Raw genomic sequence first — 16,129 nt, forward strand, 5'->3', positions numbered from 1 at the left:
TGTCATATCTCACTTTTAAATATATGTCCTCAGTGGTGTACAGATCATGAGTACACCACTTGAACCACTTGGGTCTCATACCTCGTAATGAAATATATTTTGTATAATTGATTTTAATAAAAACTAAACATTCTAAGAAAATCTAGTCAATTTTTTAGTGCAATTTAGCTAATAATACCAGGAGCGTGTTAAATTTCCTTTTCTCTCTCATTTAGTTCCACAAAAATTGCGACTTTTTTTTCTAGCTAACGTATTAATTCCCCTTTAAAGGAATTTCTATATTTATGAAGCAATTAAATACTTATATATTAATTTTTTTAGACTGGTAAACTTTTTAAATCATATAGGACAGGGTTGCTCAAAACCACGCCCGCGATAAGTTTCTTATCTATCACAATTACGCAAATTTTCCCTTGATATATTTTGGTAAAATCACATTACTTAACTTTTATGGTATCTTAAAAAAATGAATTCAAATAAATATATAAATGAATTTTAATTTAACATTATCACCGTACTTTTATTGTTTTCCAAAAAAAATATGGATGTATTTTCTTGCTTCTGCGACCCTTTAATACGCACAATAACTTGTAGTGGCCGCGATCGTAACTTGTATGGACAGCCCTAATATAGGACGTTGATTACTAAGTGGAATAAATAATAATACGATAAAGCAACATCTGACGAATATTGTAGTTGTGATAGAATATATCATTTTTGTTCTAACAAGTACAGTATTACGAGATCTGCAATGGCCTTTGTGTGTTAGCAATCATAGATTAAACCGTTTAACTTTCAAGCCTCATGTAAAAAAAGAGACTATGTTCTTTTAAAGTATTTGAAGAAGCTGATTGCGATGGAGAAAAGTGTTATGCTTATAGCTGCTTCTTGCTAAGTCAAAATGATGAGATTAATAAATACATATGAAAAAGAAAACATTCTTTACTTAAGATCTAACAAAATTGTAGTTGTTGATTTACAATAACATTCTGCTTGTTCTTCCGATAGTGATTGGTTCTTTTTTGCTGTGAAATTTTTATAAAAAACTTCGGTAATGAAAGCAAGTGAGTTTAGATTGAGTTATAAATACAAAGAAGGTGAAAGTTTCTTCTCCAATATTTGCAAAATCTTAAATATGATATAAATGGATGAACCCACTTGAATATCCGCCCACTTAGTGTTTTACTATATGAATGCATTTTGAAGCAGTAATCTTTGTACGATACGACAATAATCCTTTGAATTTAATTATTACGACATGGTTAGGCGAGTTGGTGTCTTAATTATGGTTTTGATGATGTCGCCAGGTTTTGGACTACTGCCAATGTAGCTGATGTTGGTATTTCTTATGGCGTCACTTGATGGCGTTACAATTGTGCCTTTGCCAGCAACCATTTAAGTCTGCCAATATTTAACAAAACTATATATTTTTTTAGTTGATTTTATTTTTAAATGTTTTGTATTACAATTTAATTTATTGCAGTTACGTTTCCTTCGTGTACGTTGGCGAACACAGGAACGTTTATTTTAGAACGGCGGACTCAGCGTCTACAACAGGTGGCGGCTTACTTGTAATGCATATGACGTTCTGCACGTACGATCGATTATTTGCAGTTTTTTCTGTAGTTCCTTTGTATTTCGGTTTTTTATTGTATCATTAAAATCGATAAGAAATACTTTTTGGCCGTTCGTAAAATCACGTTGTCAAAATCAAAATAAAATACATAAAAGGTAAAAATTATGCCCCTGCGACCACCCAAACTGTGTCACTATGCCGTGTCGATTTTGCACGAATTTCGAATTTAGTTTGAATCAAAAAATATTTTATAAATATTTAAATTCACAGATATTTATATAACCAAAAAATTATTACGATTTCATTAAATTAATAATTTTAAATGTAGATTTTCTGAGGCAAAGAATTTTATGTGACTTTTGACTTTACACAAATAAGGCAAATGTTTTAGTTCAAAAATGTCAATAATGGTTTAGCAGTTCAAGCGTTTATCTAGTCGTAACTTTCCAAAATTATGCAGAATGACCATAATAACAAATTCAATTAGATTATACTGTTTGAATAGAAGTTTTGCAAGGTTTTTCAAACAGTAATGCCTAGTATATTTATATAATTTCGAATAATGAAATACGAAACTTTCAAATCCAAAAGGAATTTTTTATCAAGTAATTTCTGTGACCAACTATATAGCTCTATATAGCTGTTTCAGATAACATCAAATATTCAGAGACCGTTGATTTTGCAAAAATTGTTCATTGTTTGTACATGATTCTTGAACTGAAAGTTTGATAAGTTTTAACCCGCTATTTGGTCAGCTTAAGAACATACTTGACCGATTTTTTTATATCTTAAAATTTCCTTTACACAAATAAAAAACTAAATATGGTATTTGTATCAATGGTATACAGTCTCATGATTTTTAGTTGCATGAGAACATAAAATGGTAATACAAGTCAGAAATATTGTTGGAATGAAATTTTTTTTATTATTATCTAGTAGATAATTTTATGGGATTTATTAATTGAATATAATTTCCGTCACTGCAAAGAGCTACAGAGTCCTCGTTCATGTTCAGTTCCATTTTTGACTATTTTTTGCAATAAATCTGGACGTATGTCGTATAGGATCAATGGTAGTATGAACATTGGCTTCCGATGCTTCAAGAGCTGTTGGTCGGCAGAAACCAATGACTTAATATAGTGCAATAAAAAATATCGAGAGGCGTTAAATCGCATGAACGAGGAAGCCAACTACATGACCACTTCTGGAAATAATGATGTTGATACCAAATTGATTCCGCAATAAATCGTTTATTAAGGACGATATATGGTAAGTTGCGCCATCTTATTGGAACCAAAAGTCGTTGATGTTTAACTGATAAAGTTTTAGAAACAAAAATTCAGTCAACGTGGCATGATAGCGCTCGCTATTCGCCGTAATGGAAGCTGCTTCCTCATTTCGAAAGAAAGAAGGATCGATAAAGCCGCTAGAGTGTACACCACACCAAACAGTCAATTTTAATAGATGTAATGGTGTTTCTTTAACGACTTGAGGACTATCTTCGCTCCATATACGGCAAGTTTGCCTATTGATGTGACCATTTAACTAGAAATGAGCTTCATCACTAAACACAATTATTCGCCGAAGTGATCTATGAACTTCATGAACAGATTTATTTTTTCAAAGAATATATCCAGAATTTAATAGAATTTAATATTTAATATTTTTATTTTGTATTCAAGTCCTTGTGTTTTAATTAATTATAAAAAAATTTTTCAAAAATAAGTATTAAATATTTTTAAAAAGGTTTTTTTTCTAAACATTTTAATTTATTTATTTAATTTTTTTTTTTTGTGAAAAATGCCCGTAAAAACCCTTGAGCTATATTTTACATCAACTTCGATTGTCATTTTGGCAAAGTATTACAAGACCCTTATCGGTTATCGAACAATAAAGATATCGAGAATTGGCATTTTCTGGCCTAAAGACAGCAATGGCTCTGTGTGTTTGGCGAATTGTGTTACCTGTCAAGTGACAAGCGCCTTAAGTAAACTAAAAACACAATACTGGGCTATAAAAAAATCTGAAATATAACACACAAAAAAAAAAAATAAGTACACCTATATGTTTTTCAAAGTATATGCATACCTTATATATATATAGCTCTGAAAACAAACATAACTAAAAGAATTAACAACGTGTCAGTCAGGTGTGATATTTTATTATTGTTAGCTGCAGGCCAATCGATGTAGGCATATTGTCGGGGCTTGTATTTGTAGGATCAACAAAGTTCATTCGGAATGTAAAGGCAATGTCGATTGCGATGCAGAGTTAAATTTTTTTAACTTTGAATAATTTGGCAAGAAAATTAAAAATTGGTGAACCAAATCAAATCCAAATCAAATTAAATGTATTACAATTGTAAAATTTTTATAAAGCTTTACTATGCTCATTACTGTGCTTTTGTTTAAAGTTCAAAATTCTCCACAACAATAATAAATTCCAACTGTTTCAATTAAGACAATCCAACTCCATTCTTTTAATTTAGTTTTAACTGCCAACATAATTCCCTTAGCTTGCGAAGAAAAGTCAGAGGTCATCGCTTCAAATGTCAAAATCACAACGCGATGTATAGCAACTGTTAATTATGGAATATGAAACTCGCAATTAAAATGAACGCAATACGACGTATAAAAATTGCAATCAAAACACTTTTTTTAATCTTTTTAATTTAAATGCATAAACAGAGTTAATTTTTCCCTTCGCAACTACACTGAAGTTAATTAGTCAGGAAATGACCTCAACTGACATTGTTTTAGTTTCTTGCAAAAAATCGCTAATTTGTGGAAGCGACCCTAATCGACCGGAAGCTGTGTCCATTTCACATACCATTTGAAATGGAAAAATTATTGCAATGGAAATAAGTACTCTAGTATATGAGAGAGAGTACGTTTCGGAGTAATTAATTTATCTCGTATCTTAAGAAAATTATGTTTTAAAAATTCGGAAAAGTTAAGATTGTCATAGATACTCGTAAATAAAAAATAATATTCTTGACAATAAAGATTTAAGTAATTAGATTTAAAGACTTGCATTTATAATATAAACGTTATAAATGTTAGTATTAGAATCATTTTATTTATATAAAATATTTTTTTTTATGTCGGATGATTAAAATTGTAGTTTGATTTATATCAAGATTTAAATTATATACCAATAGAAGGAGAGAGTGTAAATTATACGACATATATATTTACATATACATTTATTATTATGTTGACGCTATTTGAGCCAGTGCACTTGAGCACTTTTACTCTGTGCTCAAGTGCACTATTTTACTCGAGGTATTTTTAAAACTACTCTTTACGTCTTGACTGGATTATTGTTTATCACTTCATCAGACTAAGCAATACTTCATCTCAGATCTGCATACCTCCCCGAGGAGTCTGTAACCATTCTGAGATTTGATAACGCGGTGTTGGTAAGTCTGTCAGTTTTCGCAAATAATTTTAGGGCTCAATCTTTATGTATTTTTTGATGAGGTCAATTTTGAGGTCCCTGAGAATGTCATTCGTCCTAATGTACCATGGTACTTTGAAAAGTCTTCTTAGCACCTGGCTTTGTGGAATTTTTAGCTGACGAATAGTAGTGTTTGAAACTTTGCTAAACGCCACACATCCATATAGAAGTGACGGACGAATTATTTGGTTATATGTCAGTATATATACCTTTTCTTAGCGTTAAGATTTTCATTTCTGAATAGCGGTTGAAGGTGATAAAGAATTTTAGCACAGCTAATTCTTTTCACTTGAACATGTTTAAGCCATGTGAATCATGTGTTTATACAACACATTAAAAAAGTAGCAGTTACATCTTAAGATGGCATAGGCATAGAGCTTTATAAAAATCCGCTTTCATCTAAGATTAACTAAAAATAGTTACACTAAGTATAAAATATAAATAGAATAAATAATAGTCAGGATAATAATAGTTATAAATAATAGTTAGGATAGTCAATTCCTTTAGTAAATAAATCATTTATAATTTTAAAAACAATGGAAAAGTTTAACTTTCATGTCTCAATAGAGCTTTTTTTTAATTGGAAAAAATGCATTGCAATTCTATAGGTGGCTTAAAAAGTATAACCGCAACTTCACTCAACCGAATATAACTACACATCAATGCTTTGCTAGGCTAAAACACAACCATATAGAAACTGATAATAGTAAACGACGACAATTGGTAGTTGCCCTAAAAAATATATAAAAAAACTCTTTGAAATCATATTGAATAACCCTGCAGCGAAGATCAAGGAGATAATTGATTTTTGTAAAAGTATCAAAAATCAGAATATAGAAAATATTTTGAACAAGCCTTTTATAGTGCAATTGATGGTCTCGAAATGAATACTGATTTGGCTCAAAAGAGATCAATGACAAGAAAATGTTGGCGATATTATACACTGTTTGGAACTATTTCAGTACAATAAAATGGATACATAAACACTGAATTGATTTATCGCTCCACACAGAGCCATATCAGTGACTTAATGAAAGTAGCCCTAATCAATAAAATGTCAGCTACTTTTACCTTGAGAAGAAGGAATTATTAATAACGAATCAGACATTATTGATACATGTACAGGAAGATACTGAGAAAAAACGAGTCCAAAATTGAATGAATTAAATAAATTGTACATTCAATTGTCTTTCCACTCAGCAGTCTGCCTAACACCGACTATTACGGACTAGTAATGAATTGATTATAAGGGCACAGATATGCCATTTAACAGCACCGAAATATTAAAGAAACATTGTTATAGATGTTGTACGCCTGAAGGTTTCACAACAAGGTTAACGAAATATTAAAGAAGTGTTGAAATAGATGTGTTACTCCTGAAGAAGACTGTTTTACTGAAAAAAGCCAATTTTTTTTAGTATTGTTAATTTAGAATTAGTTATAATGTTGCTAAAAAAAGTATAAGCTCCTGACATATGTAATTTAAACATATTTTCAAATATTTTTCAATATTTATATATTTAGGTCAAGATGATTCTTTGGTTTTAGAAATGATGAGATCTATTTGGTAGTCTATTTATTATCTATTTTGTAGTTATGGTTGTTTTGATAATATGATTTTGATAATGATTTACAGGATGTTAAAAATAATTCTACTCTATGAAATATGGGATCAGAAAAACTATTATACAGTTTTTAACCCATTCAATTCTCGTAACTTTTAATTTGATACTTATAAATCTTGCTTATTGATATACTAATACTTTGTTATTATATAAGCAACCCAAACAGTTTTTAAGTTATGTTTTTTAATTTTAAAATCTCCACAACTGTGATACAGTACTGTACACTACAAGCCGCTTTCCTAATGAAACGAGATGGCAACTAAATCAATTCCAAACTATTACTGAAAACCAATTTAGCTGCAATAAATACATAACAACTACAACAACAAAGAAGAACCAAAGTTGTTAAGTCTATTTGCCAAACCCTATTTTCTACAACAAATATGCAATTAAGTTGGTCCAGCATCATGGAGGTCTGTTGAACTTTGTCCCAAGTAGAATAAGAGAGTAGAAAAAAAATTACCATACCGAGGCTAAGCACAAGATGCATGCATCCAGGAGATGAAGATGACAGTACAGTGAATGTTGCAGGCAAAATAACAACAATCACAACAACAATTGTAGCAACATGCAATTAATACAATTTCAAATAGAGTAGTGATTGCAATTAATCTTCATTAAAGTCATGGGCTTGGACATAATAGAATTAAAGCCTATTAGCTTTTGTTAACAATATCAATTAAAGTTTTTATTCTATTATATTTAAAAAAATATATAAATGAAAAGTATTTTGTAAAGCAAAATTAATGTAGCAAGAGTGTGGAGCAAATAATATTTTATTTATTTATTTAATCAAAAGGAGTAAATTCTTTTAATTTCTGTTCAATCACAAGTTGCTGACTGCTTGGATTGTCGCTTTTATAGCATTTGGTCAGATAACATTTGCAGAACCAAATGTGAACTTAACATATTCCATGTTGCCTCAACTGTTGCAGTTGCTGCTGATATTGCTGTTGCTGCTGTTGCTGCTGTTGTTGCCGTGGCCGTGGCTATAGCTGTAGTTGTGATTGCAAGTCTAACAATAAAATCAACACCATCAAGAGCAGAACAGTACCAATCACCTTAATTAAACATTAGTAACTGAACGTTGGAAATTGGTGCCAACGGCTCGAATCGACTAATCGAGCAATAAGCAATGAAATTTTCTGCGGTGGTCCATGTCAACGATTTCCGCTTCTTTGAGTGCGCAAAAGGTTATTGTCACATTCTGTGAAATCTATTTTTTCCTTTAATTTTTTCACGGTTTTATTTTACTTTATAGTTGCTGCCATGTTTTTTTATGTGGCAATAATAGTAAATATACGGTGATTGCTGTTGCCGCAAAGGTGTTGCAATGATATCGGCAATGTCAAGTGTGCAGTTGTAATGAATAGTTGATGATGATTGAGGAGAAATAGTAAAAAAAGCTGCACATAACAAGATCACCCAAGACGTCGAAGATGAGAAACTAAGAAAATTTACTGCAATTTATTTTTCTCAAATCAACAAAAAGAATGTAATCTAGAAAGAACATAAAAATTATGTCTTTTATGTGTCACTGATTTAAAGGAAGTGGACAGAATTATGTCAATTCAATTTGAGTAAAATGCAAAAAAATAACAACCAACAAAGATATTAATTTAAAATATATGTGCATATAAATTTTTGGGTTATGATTTTTTCATGCTTATAGATTAAAAACTACAATTTAATAAAAATATTTAATGGTTTTTAACTCCACTTAATTACTTTTTTTTTGCACAGCATATAGATAAGAAATTATTTCATTTTAATTATATAGGAGACCTTCTACTAACGTATAACATAATAAGGCGTATAACATAATAAGTACATATAAGAATGATACAACAGTTTCCAACAGCTTGGGTTCATCCAATTATATGAACCCAAGTGTATAAATATAATATCATTTCATTTTAACAGGCACATTTGCGAATGATATAGCAGTTCTATGCGTTGAAAAGAGCCTGAGCAAGACATCTGCAGAACTATGTTGTATATATAATAATATGATAATAGTGGATGAAAGACTCGCAAATTAAACGAAATGAACCGAAGTCCCTTTAGATCACATTTACTGCTAGACGATTAAGCTGTTCACATGTGTCATTCAGTTCAGTTGTATGCATACTCTGGAATTCACATTGATAGTAAATTGATCTGGAGAATTAACATTCTCAACAAAAGCGCTTTTTTGGAGCCCGAATTACGAAATTTATTTTGGTTCCTCTGTCGTAATACTAAATTAATGTTTAAGAACAAGCTCTTGATTTATAATAGTGTATTGAAACCCATCTGGAGCTATAGGAAAGCGTGCTCAATTCGAATACGCAATCATCAAAATATTTCAATCAAAATTAAAATCCTACATAGTAAGAAAATGCAGTTTGATATATTACCAATGAACAGTTACACAAACAGCGAGCTACGAATCCCAAAAATTAAGGACGAAGCGCCTTTGATTGCAAAGAAATATGCAAATCGAATATAAATTTATCCACACCCACAAGCTATGGACCTAATATTACATTTGAACGACTTCGTAGGACTAAGAAGAAAAACTTAAATGGATATTCATGTAATAAATAATTAATTCACACCATTGCACTTAAATATTATATATATATATATGGTTTAAGGTTAAAGTACAAGGCTTTTATATAGCTTATTAAATTTTATTAGAAATCAACTGTCAATATTTAATATTTGTGATAGTACTATTATGTCTTATACGAATATATACTTTCGAAGTAGTACCACATCGGAGTAGTATTCCGATCTACAATTAAGATAAATCTGCAAATAAGGATAGTTTTTATATCCAAAATGCTTTGAATTGAGATTATTCTATAAAAGCAAATTATTGTTGATTGTCCGCTTCTTGTGACTTGATCCTCAATGTCATCACAGGTTATATTGTGGAATATTTGCAACTATATCAAATAACCAAAATTATTGCGTTTAAATTATAGTTCAGTTGCCGATTACTTGTCTTATCGACTTTTTTAATTGAAAATTGAAACCAAAGCAGAGGAAAATCAAATTTTTCTAAATTGTTTGAAAATAATTTTTGGATAAGATAATTGCCATACGTCAAATCTGTTTTGCTATTCGGTTTTGGCTTGCTAGCGGTCACTATAAGAGAGAAGGGAATGTCCAGGAGATTGCTATGATTTCTGCTTAACTATAAATACAGATAAATATAGGTCTGAAGAATATTAAGTGAACACTAACCTAAATGTAGTAAACTTTTGATTCGAGGATAGTAGAACAAATATTCAGGGCATATAAGAATCTGGTGATGGGGCAATAAAAATCACTGTATTGACTCACAGATTTTTTGTAAGATCTCTCTGAAGTAACATAGTATACCTATTATTATAAAATGAAAGATAAGAAGTTGAAGTATAGTATTTTATAACTTATTATTCAACTTTATAAAGTGCTTCAAGTAATAAAAGTAAATCATATCGATTGAAAAAGTACATCAAAAATTCACTTTTGGAATGCCGCCTATAACGCGGTAAATTGGTTCCGCGTTATAGGAAAGCGGTATTCCCGAAAACTCCGTATACATACATGTAAGGGTACGCGAAGCTAATTATGAACTGTACAAATCATTGCGTTACATGGGGGAATGCTCGTGTTATACGGGGAATTGAAATCGTGTAATAAGAAACCGCGTTATAAGGATACCGCGTTATAGGGAGGATTACTATACTTATTTCATGCGTTCATCGAAATTGAAATCCATATATTTTGAAAGTAAATATATTAGTTTGTTTTTTTGTCGAATAAGACGTGTCGCTTATTGCGAAAAGAAAACTAAAAGGGTGCAAACAATAATGAAAAAAGAACAACAAAAATTTGATCAATTTATTTAAATTTGGCTGACCATATAACACTGTTTTGAGTATTGCTAACTACTCATTATCACTGATCTTAGGAAGTATTCGAATTTTTATTTATTTAGTTTATAGTTAGTATATAATTTTGTTTAAACTGCAAGTGCTATGCTTATTTACTGCAATGTGAATATGGGAATAATAAGAATAAAGAATTGGATTCAAACAAATTTTCATAAACGAAATTAGTTGTTGCCAAGACAGTTGTTTTAGTGTTTCATATATAAAAAATTAAATTATGATATATATCTTCAGCTCCTTCTGTCTTTACAGGGCAGTGGACCTTAGAACATCAAGGAGCTAAGTTTGGCCTACACTGTAGTGTCTACCAGCTCTCGAAGAAAGAACACTAGAACATCTGCTATGTCATGTCCAGAATTGGCTAGAAGTAGGCTTAAGTTTCTGGCGGCCCCCTTCATTAATACATTCGACGATATCTCCAACATTAGCATTGGCTAGACTATTGCTTTTACTAATGCCTGTGGCTGGTTCTAGTTTAATCTCTTCTTTTCTACCCCTTATTACGAGGATTTGTGGATTTAGAACGTCTTTCTTAGCTAAGTGAGGGGGATTCATTCTTTCCTTCACCACAACTTACTAAGTAACTATCTTTAGATTTAACGATTATAATATAAAAATAAAATATATAGTTTGTTTTCTAAATCGATTAGATTTATTACAACTAGAAACAGTAAAGAAATATACATAATTAATTTATTGAAATCCTTTTTTTTTCAATTTTGGAAAATTACAAATATCGAATTTCAGACTTGGTCGCCTGGGGAGTGTGAAGCATGTGAACAATTTATTAGCGAAATTACGCAAAACTCAATTAAATGTTGCCTACGAATTCGATAAGTGACCATAAAAATTAGATACTTATTTACTTTAAATTTTATTTAATTTAAAATACATAAAAATTAAATAAAATTTATGAAGGCTTTCAATTGATAAATCAGTAAATTAAAATGTGTCTCCTTAAATTACTCAAGATAATTATACGACATACGCACAAAATGGACCTGATCTCAAACGATTTATAGTCTCCGATAATTCGGCAAACTTTTGGTTTTGCCTACTCAGACTGTGTGTTTTAATTTTAGTTTTAAGTAGGATCTTGTAAAAATGATGTAAATAAAAACTGAAAATTATTCATTTTTAATTCGGATTCTTGTTTACCAAATCCGCGCAAACTTAAGTGGACTGGTCATTTTTGGGTTCGATTGACTGTCGATTATTGTCGATTGTGCAAGTGGAGTTTTGGTAGATAAAAAGGAAAACCGAGACAGATTCGCTGCAATTTATCGCCCAGGTTTTTTGTTATTAAATTAATATATAATTTAATTTAGTATAAAGTTTTTATTAAAAGCCAGTATTTTGATTAAGTGGCGTTTGCTGTAATCAACATTCACACTTTATTTGCCATAATTATTAATTAATCCGAGCGTTCTGTGGACTTTATCTTGCACGGTCTTGTTGCATTCAATTAGAGACATTTTTATAAAATTTCTGAAAATACTGAGTGTAGCTGATAATAACAGCCAGAATCCACTTTTTATAGCGCGGTGTTTGAAATGTTTTTAGTATTTATTATGACATTCTGTTTGCGTTGATTTATATAATTTACTAGATTTTTAATTTATATTTATGCACATTTTTATTAGCGTCTAGACGGCATATGCCAGTGCTTTGTGGCTAATCATTCTAATCAATTTTATTTTTTAATATATATACTATATTTTTAAACTTATACATGATACATTATTTGCAATTGTAATATGATAATAATTTTATATTTTTAAATTAATTATATTGTGTTATATTTTAGCATATTGCTGAACAAGTTTTGGAAAAAACTGCATGGTGTCTTAAACTCACCTGAGCCATTGCTGCCAAACCACAAGGCAACTAGATCCTCACTTGGCGATGAATGATAATGATTTCCGTACAAATATGGACTAGGATAATCAAGGAGCATACGACGTGAAGAGGGTGAGTCAGCTGCAAATTAAAAATAAAATTAATTTTATTAGTTCAACTTTATAAATTTTAAGATAAATGCATATAAAAAGTGACTATTACTTTTACTATACTATTATTTATCTACTATTACTATTATCCAATTGTATTACTAAACTATTTAGAAAAGAAAAGGATTAAAAAGTTCGATCCTGTCGGTCGTTTTGGGAAATTTTGTGAGAAATAATTATCTATAGGACTATAAGTTTTGACATTAAAAATGTTTACCTATATACTAGTTTTTAATGTTGTGTTTAGATTATTGTATATATTCATCAATCTTTTTTCATACAGAAGTTATAAAGAGATCATTTCAAAAAACCAAAAAAACTTTAGCATGAAAGTTTTTTTTTTGTTTTTTTTTGTTGTTTTTTTAACAAATTTACTTGCTGTATATACATTAGAACCAAATCATAAACCAGCTTAAATTTCAATACTATTATTGAAAATACTGTTTGTAGAGGCATTATTTGTAGCATGATTTGTCCTTTTTTATGTATACAGAAGTTATATAAAATCCATATTAAAATATGATAAAGAGGTTGGATAACTCTTAGTACAAACATAGTAAGTGTCTAAGTGGAAACACAGATATTGTTATGGTTAAAAGATCTGTGACCAATGCCAATGCTAAGTGCTCCTTATCTATATAATCTTAAATAGGGTAATCTAGCAGTGTACGTAAAGATTCTGAATATGATGAATAGAATTGCCTAGTTTTTCCTAAACAATTCGAAGTGGTCATCAGTGACTAATCAATGGGGGGAAACGAAATTATCTCAAAACAGGGCTCACACTTATGGTATACTGATGAGTCTAAAATGGGGAGATGGCAGCGCAGGAGCAGGAGCAGGAAATGTAGAAGCAAAAACGGTTTCTATTTTGCAGGCAGAAGTTAATGCTTTAGAGTAATGTGCTGATAATGCCTACACAGGGGCACTCGAGTTATCAAAATATGCATTCTTCCGGACAGCCAGGCAGCTGTAACATCTTTAGCAAACTCTTCATTTCAATCAAAGTTAGTCTGGGAATGCTTTCAACTGAGTGCAGTAAAAAGTTAACTCCGTAAATCATTTGAATTCAATCTTAAAATTTTTTTAACAATATTCATAATTTCTTTAAATGTACTAAAATTATGCTATAAAAAAATATTAAAACTTACTGACTGAAATGAAAATTTGTTTATATTAGATTTGTTAATGACCAAACTTAATTCAAAAATGTCAAAACTGAATATCATTGTAGTGCTTTATGTAAATGATCGACCTTGATGACGGCTGAGTAAATCCCAGCTCTAAACAAACCTCAGAGAAAGATTCATTACACAATCTAAAAAACTATCTCTAATCCTATCTCTAATCTGAAATTGTGCACCTTCATTCAATTAATTAGATTATATTGCAATATAATATAAGTATCGTTTATAAATACGTATCTATTTTTAAATTTATCAAGTTCACTTAAATAAAAAGTCTTGGTTATCTTTCAAATAACCAAGAACTCTTGAAGGAATTTAATATACAGATTTATCTGTATACTTATTCAATTCTAGTATTCAAATATAGTATCAAATATTTCTAGCAACATCTACAACAGAATACTTTATCATTTTATAAAAAATGTAAATATCAAAACGACAATATTAAAAAATAAATAGACAGGTAATTAGATCAAGTAATCAATCAGGTAGCTTTATCTTAATTAAATAGTAGTGCAGACCAATGTATCTGATAAGGTACACCACCAGCAATCTCAGTACTGCCCTGCTGAGAAAACGTAGCTAATTGTAGGTAATAATGATCAGTATAAATGATTATATTCTCACTTTTTAAATCAAGGCTTAACATATATATATAATTTCAAGATCTTTTGTGGTGTTCATATCGGTCAAACTTATAACTATATTATATATTAGAAAATAATGTCGTTTTGAATTTATTATATATTAAAACACCAGCATAATTACCTTGTACTTGTGCAGCGTACTCAGTTGCTTTCTGCAGATTTAACCTGGGTCTGGGTTTTGGGAGAGTTTGTTGTTGTGCAGTATTTGCAGGAATGGAACTACTACTATTACAATTATTAGCAGTAGCTATAGTCTGCTGATTCGCAGAAGATGATGAGTCTAAAAGCAATTGTTGCACTTGCAAGATATCAACGTATTCATCAAGTTCTACAGCAGGTGTAGAACCAGAACGATTGATATTGGCAACAGTGCCACCATTACCAGTAACGATTGCACCACCAACGGAGCTGGTTATAGCCGCTTGTGTTGTTGTTGGATGCGTGTAGTGATGCAAATAAGTGGCACCCGTTGCGTTTGGTGTGTAAAATCCAAATTGTGTTGCTGCGGTTTGCACAGAAATCGGTGGTGGCGGTGGTGGTGGAAATTGCAGAGGACTACGTCCCAAATTCAGTAAAGGCGTCGAAGGTGTATTCAAAGAGTCTTGCTGTGCTCCACCGTTTAGATTTGCCGTAATGCCTAAATTATTTGCGTATTGATTTGAAGCGTTCAAATTGGGCGCTAAGCCGTTCGTATCTGTTGCTGAGGTTGTGTTCGATGCTGTTGCTGCTGCTGCTGTATGATGCTCACTTTCACGACGCATTGCTAACAACATTTTTACGCGCACAATTAAACACAAACAAAATTGAAGCAAAAATAAAATAATAATTTAAAAAGAAATTGTAATAAAACAAAATGAAAATATAAACTGAAAAATTAATTAATTTGAAAAATTTGCACTCCATTTGAGGTTGATGATTTTATCTTGGATATTCAAAAATTAAACTAATTTTAGAGTAGCAATTTTGATTTGCATAATAATTATTATTATTTTTTTTTATTTTTTAAATTTAGCTTCACTAATTTAAATATTTCTCTTTGTTAATTTTGTTTTATTTTAAATCACATAAATTCAGTCTTGAAACACTTTAATTAAAGTTGATTGATTGGGGACATATATCTAAAAATAATAAAAAAAATTAAATTATTTTTTGTTAAATTTTATAAAAAGTAATGGTTAAGTTAGAGTTAGCTTCATTATTTATTAATATAATTATAAATAGTTCAAGTGCTTAAATTAGTGGTATGTCAATTTTTTTTAATAACAGCTGACATTTTCGGATCATTGACTTTAAATATATTTACTGAAAATGTTCAAAAACTCAAATTTTGTTGGATATATTAATAGTCAATAGAATAGCTATATAAGGACATTTTTGAATTTAATTTTAAAATAATATGCATGATACACGCAATATAAATATAAAATTTATTTTAATTATTACGTAATTAATTATTTTATTATTACTTACTTAATTATTATAAGTAGTTCAAAACATTTTCTTTAACGTTTAACCGATTTTATCACCATAAAACTAGTCAAAGGACCATAATATCTATATTTAAAATATCGAATTGATTTTTGAAATCAATCTAGTCAAACTATAATAATATTCTCATATAATTAAAGTATTAAAAAATTTCAAAAATTTAAAAACTGAAGAGCATTAAAGTTTTTGAAAAATATCGAAGACAGTCTGCT

General features: G+C 30.0%; 1 protein-coding gene across 1 annotated transcript; it reads right to left on the reverse strand.

Moving 5' to 3' along the window:
• Nucleotides 1–11,118: 11,118 nt before the first annotated feature.
• LOC119675986 lies at nucleotides 11,119–15,239 on the reverse strand. The gene is made up of 3 exons (XM_038087208.1): nucleotides 14,551–15,239; nucleotides 12,444–12,566; nucleotides 11,119–11,174 (listed from the first exon to the last, which is right to left on the reverse strand). Exons 1-3 carry the CDS (start codon nucleotides 15,200–15,202, stop codon nucleotides 11,119–11,121), a joined length of 831 nt encoding a protein of 276 aa, XP_037943136.1. The 5' UTR covers nucleotides 15,203–15,239.
• Between the last annotated feature and the right edge of the window lie 890 nt (nucleotides 15,240–16,129).

This window comes from Teleopsis dalmanni, chromosome 2, assembly GCF_002237135.1.
Source record: "Teleopsis dalmanni isolate 2A chromosome 2, ASM223713v2, whole genome shotgun sequence".
NCBI lineage: Eukaryota > Metazoa > Arthropoda > Insecta > Diptera > Diopsidae > Teleopsis > Teleopsis dalmanni.

Excerpts from the sequence above, each read along its gene's own strand:
- LOC119675986 (XM_038087208.1), bottom strand. The coding sequence starts at position 15,202 with ATGTTGTTAGCAATGCGTCGTGAAAGTGAGCATCATACAGCAGCAGCA. Across the intron at positions 12,567-14,550 it reads GTACGCTGCACAAGTACAAG|CTGACTCACCCTCTTCACGT; the intron begins GTAATTATGCTG and ends TTTAATTTGCAG. Across the intron at positions 11,175-12,443 it reads GTTTGGCAGCAATGGCTCAG|ATAGTTACTTAGTAAGTTGT; the intron begins GTGAGTTTAAGA and ends TTAAATCTAAAG.